At 27.2% G+C, this 7,235-nt stretch overlaps 2 protein-coding genes across 6 annotated transcripts in view; one reads left to right on the top strand and one right to left on the bottom strand.

Annotated features, from left to right (window-relative positions):
* Positions 1 to 7,235, bottom strand: part of LOC102673060 (cerebellar degeneration-related protein 2-like) — a 50,903-nt gene that overhangs the window by 11,450 nt on the left and 32,218 nt on the right. For 2 of the 5 annotated variants that reach the window (XM_031510018.1, XM_006614807.2), the window contains exon 7: positions 4,634 to 5,870. In XM_031510018.1, the coding sequence (XP_031365878.1) occupies positions 4,644 to 5,870 (1,227 nt within the window). In that variant the 3' untranslated portion in view covers positions 4,634 to 4,643. Of the gene's footprint in view, positions 1 to 4,175; positions 5,871 to 7,235 lie in introns of those variants that run through there. The other 3 variants (XM_006614809.2, XM_006614808.2, XM_006614806.2) reach the window with 2 other exon arrangements.
* On the top strand, positions 1,015 to 3,847 carry LOC102672935. Its single transcript, XM_006614805.2, has 7 exons — positions 1,015 to 1,194; positions 1,779 to 2,197; positions 2,266 to 2,489; positions 2,576 to 2,631; positions 2,725 to 2,944; positions 3,006 to 3,214; positions 3,338 to 3,847. Exons 1-7 carry the CDS (start codon positions 1,118 to 1,120, stop codon positions 3,414 to 3,416), a joined length of 1,284 nt encoding a protein of 427 aa, XP_006614868.1. The 5' UTR covers positions 1,015 to 1,117; the 3' UTR covers positions 3,417 to 3,847.

The raw sequence follows: 7,235 nt of genomic DNA, 5'->3' as shown, positions 1-7,235 counted from the left end.
TTTTTTTTTTTTTTTTTTTTTAACCAACTTCAATAAGTTAATCATTAGTATTCAATGGTAATTTTAACGATTATAAAACTTACTTTTTTAATTTATATTTTGAGTAAATTATATTAAATTATAAAAATAATAGTTTTTTTCAAAACTTTATGTTTATTTTGATTAAGTATTTCTTAATATATTCGACGTTCGTTTATACGAATCTGATTAAATTTATTGCGAAAAGTATTTATTAATATAATTATTAATATATTTAATAATATTTATATTGATGCGCAAATTTAGATAATTAAAATATATTTGATGTATATAGAATAAGTAGAGCGAAACGTAATAGGAGGAAAAAATATTATCACTCTATTAGAAGTCTCGTGTAAATTTTTGATTATTAAAAAATGAGACTTTTTGTTAACAAAAATTTGATAAAAATATTTTGAGATACATTTATATATAAAGTTTATATAATATTTTTTTAAATTGGAAACTATAAATTAATTGTAATAAAATTATATGAAAAAAAAGTTTTAAATACAATATAATACAAAATATGATAATAGATAATATAATTTAATACGATAATAAATATAAATTATAAAGATAAATATTATGAAGATATTATAAAAATGTTTATTGAGTCGATCACGTTTATGTGATTGATCGCAAATTGTTTTGAGAAAAGTTTGGATTTTATATCGTGTGATCTTATTAAAAATTTTTAAATATTAAATTAATTTAAATATTTTAAAAAATCGATAACGATTCGTTTCGTTTACTTTTTATACTTTTACATACGTGCATATTATTAGATATCATTTTTTAACGAATTAAAATTGTGAATTAATAATGAATCATATTGCATTCTTAAATCATTTTTTTAAAAATTAAAATTACATAACGTATCCTTCCTATTTTAATAATATTAATATATTTAAATAATACAAAATGAATACAATATTATAATAAAAAAGATTTAATATATATGTATACATATATGCTTAGTAAATGTATAGTTATGTCAAATATAATAATTTCATGGAAATATGCCTTTAAGTGCAAAGTGGCTTATATTTTCGGTTTCATGAATCGCGTCAGTTTCGGGTAGTTACATTGTTACGGTATGGCTGATGTGGGCCTAAGTTTAGATGACATAATTAAAAAATCAAAATCATCAGGAATGAGAAGCAGAGGTGGAGGGTAAGAAAATTTAAACAATCACTGGTAAATTTAACTATACTGTGATTGTCGTGTTATTGATTTCTTTATAACCTTAAAAAAAATAAGTCTCCAATTATTAAAAAGAACATTTCTTTTTTTTTTATATTACCTACCAATATTTTTAAACATTTTTCATTTCATTCGAAAAATAAACGATATTTTTTTTATAAATTATTTTATTATTATATCAATTCAATAATTTTATCTCAGATTAATAAAAAAATTTGTTTTAAATTGCAAGTTATTCTTAACAGTTTTAAATTATTTGAATAATTTCAAATTTTTTTTCTTAGAAATATTTTTTATATCGTTATAAATCATTATTTATATGTATTTTTTTATTATTTTATTTCAAATATACATTTTATTTTTAATGGAAAAGAATAATTATGATCTGATTGATATATGTTTATTGATATTTAATTGTAATATGTATAATTGTTAATATTTCGGTATAATATTATATTTAAGCAAAAATGAACTAATGAAAAATATAAAAAATAATATAAATAATAAAATATAAAATAAATTATAATATTTTTTGTTATATATTTTTTATATAGCGTTCGAAGAGGTACTAATAGAGGTGCAAGAGCTAATGGTTCGCTAAGAGGACGTGGTTCACAAGTAATTACTGATGCAAGATTTAAAATTATACAAAAAAATCGAGAAAAACTTACAGATGCAAGAGATAAACTTGCTGAAATTGCTAAACAAAGCGATGCTAGATTAAAATTAGATAAGATTCGTGCATCACAGTTTAAAAAAATAGAAGCACAGATACCTGGAATATCTCAGAAAACAGGTCGTAATGGAAGATTATCTTTATCTACTAATAAAATGCCACCAATTATGCCACATAATGTTCCACCAAGTATTTCAAACAATTATATGCCACCACCTTCAAGAGCAGTAGGTTATAGACCACCTCCACTTGCAGAATCTCATTATATGGGAAACATGAATATGGATTTTATCGATGGTACATAAAAAATTGATTTGATACAATCTGTAATCTATAAAATTATTTAATATCTTTATATGTTTTAGATTACATGATGGAAACAGCACCTTTAAGAAGAACTGTGAGTAACGAATATGCTCCTACACCGCCTCCTCCACCTCCAGCTTTCAGTATTAAACCTGCATCATCTTATACATGGGTAAAACCAACAAGCAGTAATGTAATAAGAATCGTACCTTCTCACAAACCTGATGATGATAGAGAACGCGAGAGAGCAAGAGATTATAAAGTTATTGCACGTTTTCCAATGGCAAGTGTTAGATATATCGCATAATTTGTTATTATATAGTTTCTTCAATTTTCAACTTTCAGATTATTCATAATTAATAATTTCAGACAAAACCTGCATCTCCCTCGTATAAAGAAGATTGGAGTTTTGGCACGAAATCGCGGTACTTAAGTTTTTCATCGATTTCTCAAAATTTATTATTTATTTTATTAAATTTTATCATATATAATATTTAAATTTAATATTATTTTTATAGGACTATATTAGCAGAAGACACAGTAGATTCCAAATATTACGATTCAAGAAGTCATAGAGATATTGGAGTAAAGTCAAGATTAGATTCAGTTCCAAGTAAATCGCGAAATATGGATGTTTTATCTCGATCTAAAACAAGTTCCAGTTCATCGTCACAATCTACTGGTTATCGAATTGTCGTATCAAATTTACAAGCAAATGTCACTCAAGAAGATATCAAGGTATAATGATAAAGTATTAAACATATCTAGTTTATCTATCTTAACAATTTCTATATTTTAGGAATTATTCGAGGATGTAGGAGAATTGTTAGTATCTCGTTTAGTACGACCGGGTACAGCGGAAGTAATTTATAAAACATTAAAGGATGCTACTAAAGCTGTTGAAACTTATCATAATAGACAATTAGATGGACATCCTATGAAATGTCTTCTTGTAAATCCACGACCAAAAAATAATCCAACTGGACCAGCTGTTAGATCTCTTACAGAGTATGATTTTTATTTTATTCTTATATTAATTATAATAGAATATCTTATCGCATTTTTTTTTATTAATTATGATTATTCATTTTATTGCTTAATAATTGTGAAATTTAAATATATCATTTACAGATCAAGAAGAAGTGTTAATTCAAGTTATGTACAACCAAGTTTAGGAGCAGTACATCGTGCATTATTCGATGATTCTTAATCAAATATCTTAATCAATTTTGATTCGAAATTGCCATATATAATGGCAAAATTTTATTCCAAATATTTTTAAAAATGAAATAAAAAAAAAAAAAAATAGAAAAAAATGATTAAGAGATCAAATGACAGTAATACATAAAGAAAAGGAGTTTTGAATGGAATTTGTATTTATGGAACATCACATGTATCTTATTTTTAATTTATATATTGCAATTGAATGGAATTAACGTAATAGCAAGTGAATTGAATGTTATTATAAATAGCAAATACAAGAATGCTTAAATGTACATTTAAATGTAGTCAATAAAACAAAAAGCATTTAGGAATTTGTAACATTTCGTTGTTTTGGATTCGCGCTTATGCGAAGTTTTAAAAATTACAAAAAAATGTGTATATTACACTACAGTTGTTACGCTGCGAATGTAAAAAAAATATATGCCAATTCTTTAAAGTCTTTTATAGTGTTGTAATGTTCAATAAATAAAAAAAATTATATGGTTTTTTATAGGATACCGAATAGAAAGGAATTAAGTGTTATTACGAGATAGAATGTATTGACTAAGATAAAGATATTTTATTTACTCGATATAAGATGATCATAATATTATCGTAATTTATAATTATGAGATATAAAAGCTAATATACTGTACATGTTAATGAAATGCACTAATCGTGAGTTCTCTTGGAAATAGGTATTACGTCATGGAAGGAAATTCGAGTAAGTATTTGGAATAGTTGACGATTATAATTCGACATAATAAATGGCACATAAATAATTTTATTTCTGATCACAACTACAATTTCTAAAGAAAAACAAACTCGCGAGGCACGACTCGATTTATACCATTCATAAATCTCCGGTAGATGCTATTAATAATATATGTATATTAACGTTGTGTACCTTTGTTGCCCACGCACATTCACATGAAAAAACCTATACAATTAAGATATACAAAATACAATAAAAAAATTAATTTCAAATAATTTAGTATCTAGTGACATTGCACGCAATCGCTCCTCTTAAATATTCACAAAATTTATTCAATTAGCACTGATTATCAATACTGTAAATCTTACTTCTGTGAAATAATTTAATTTCGTCCTAAGTATTCGTTTTACGAGGTTAAACTTAACAAATTTTGAACTTAATCTTTCACTTGACTATATCTTACGTATAAAAGTCTCCTTTTTTCCCTCCTTCAAGGTATCGTAGTATATAAGAAGAATTTTAGCTTCTACGATGATTGTTCATTTTAGATTTATTTGGCAATCGAAGAACTTCCGCATAAGACATTTCTAAACGTTTTAGTCGGGCTACTTCTACCGACGCTGTGCTCGGTTTATAGTCTCTATATTCGAAACTGTTGTTGTGTTGACCATTGTTGTTGCCCACGCTATTCGAAGATTTTGAGGCTGAATTAGGAGGTGATTCTTTCGTTTTGTTCGAATAGCTGTATCCGTTGCACGTGCCACTATTTTGATCGGCGATTGTGAAAGGTCTGAATTTTTTCTTTCCTCCGCTGTTCGATTTCGGTGGAACGAACTTGGGATTTGTCGTTGGAATCACATCAGGTGTCGTTGGTCTATCGTTATAGGTTAACTTTTTACTAACGGAAGAATGTTTTTTCGATTTCTTTTTACTGTTAAGCATTAAATAATCCGACCGATTTACGTTTCGAATTATATTCTTTCCATTCTTCGCCAGTGTCACTTCACCGTTTTGTTGTTCGTTTACTCCTCCATTCGATGAGATTTGTACTATATATGGTGGTTCGGATACGGCGGATGAAAAAATAGACGAGGAAACGCTTTGATTATCGTCAGTAGTTTCGCTAGGAACATCATCTTGGAGCACAGATTGTTGCTGAGAATTGGTCGTACTCGTAGAATCGTCCAATAAAGGTAATTTTTCACCTTCGTCCTTAGCTTCTGCCGCTCGTTTCAAGACTCGGAATATTTCACTGAATAATTGTCTGTATTCCGGCGTTTTCCGGAATCTACTCTCGAACGGGCTATTGTCGTCGTAAATGCTGAACTTGCAATCCTCACCGTCCGCAAAAGAGAAGAGAAACGAGCCGGGCCTTCCCTCGGTTTGCGTCGCTTTGTTACTCGTCTCGTCCAAAAAACCGGAAGACGAGGTCTCGGCTTCGGAAAAATCTGTGGGAGTGGCGGAAAACACTTTTTTACCGCACATCTCTGTTTTGGCACGTGTCGCGTTTCCAACGGCCGATTTCGCCGGCTCTTGTTGAATCTCCGTTTCCAACGTCGGACTCTGAAAGCTGTTAAATTCACCCGACATCTCTAATTCTTCTTGCAACGACATAGGCGTTGGCACGCTATCTTTCCGCCGAAGCGCGGATCGTCTTTGAACTTCTAACAGGGCTTGATATTTCTCCACTAGCACTCTATAAGGGTTCTTCATGTCGTTTGACACTTCGTTTTGATCGTTCGATTCCTGAAAATATTTATACACGATAATTTTATCTATTTTTAAAGCGTTAAAAAATAAATTAAAAAAGAAATTAGGAAAAAAAAATAAATTAAAGAAACATAGAATAGAGATAGTTAATGTTATGTTATAGTTTTTAATATCGCGAAAATTATTGATTTTATCGATAGTGGAATACCGTATTTAAAACGTTCGTCTTTTTTATTTTCGAAAATAATAAATATGTGGAAAAAATTAAGTAAAAATTTAATTCTGATCTGCCGGTGAACATCAATAATGATTTTTAAACAATTTCTCTTTTCCAAAAATGGAATTTCTAAGAAATTCACAGAAAGACTAATTGTTTTATTAATATTTAAAAATCAAGGGTTAACGGATGAGAGGTAAAGGCCAGATTTATAGGATATTAAATAAAAAAGCAAATATTTGTTGTATAAAAATATATTTTATTTAAAATCATATAAATCTGGCACTTACATTGTACAACAATTTTAACAAATATTTCGACTAGATATACTAACAATATTCGATCATGCTAAAAATGAAATGAACAAAGTTCGACTATAAATATGACGAAGCAAACTTAATTCTAAAAAAAAAAAAAAAAAAAAATCAGCATCACCAAAAAATCCAATTATCTATTAAAATTTTATACACACATGAATAATTATTTATATGAAAATAACTTATTCGTCAATTCGTTAATTTAAAACAGTCTTTTTGTTCTTTGGAAATTAAACTTTTCTTCTCTATCTTTTATTCTTTTTTCCAACGACACATATCTACAAGATTACTATTATTCTATTCTATTAAATTACCCAGAAAATTAATTGCGGTGTTTAACGGAATAATAATTAATTTTTTTTTATAGTCCCAATAATTTTTTTATCCTGGTGAATAATATTCGATTTTTTTTAGCATTAATGCTAAAAAAGGAAATGTTTAGAAAGTGTTCTCTCCCAAAAGAACAATTTCATTTGCTTCAAATTTTATTTATTAGATACACGCATAAAAGAATTATACGAATTTGTTTCATTTCCATTGTTAATAATTAAAGTAATAATGATTAAATAAAAAAAAATAAAAGGATATTAAAATCAAATCTATACGCAAAACTATACGTAATAAGCATGAATTTAAAATTTATCGAAATTTATCTGAACTATGTTCAATATTTCCGCAATTTATTTAAGGAGTAATTTAATATTAATATAAACATGCAAAAAACATTTTATTGCACGCGAATTTGTGCACGGCATTTTTCTGGCATACGAACGATATGAATTGTGAATAATCTTGGAAAAATCGATTTCGAATTCTATTCTCGTTAATAATAGAATTTGTTACGATTACGCTCCTAATAATGTAAGT

Source organism: Apis dorsata, unplaced genomic scaffold (genome assembly GCF_000469605.1).
Source record: "Apis dorsata unplaced genomic scaffold, Apis dorsata 1.3 scaffold_198, whole genome shotgun sequence".
NCBI lineage: Eukaryota > Metazoa > Arthropoda > Insecta > Hymenoptera > Apidae > Apis > Apis dorsata.
This window is presented reverse-complemented; position numbering and strand designations above follow the sequence as displayed.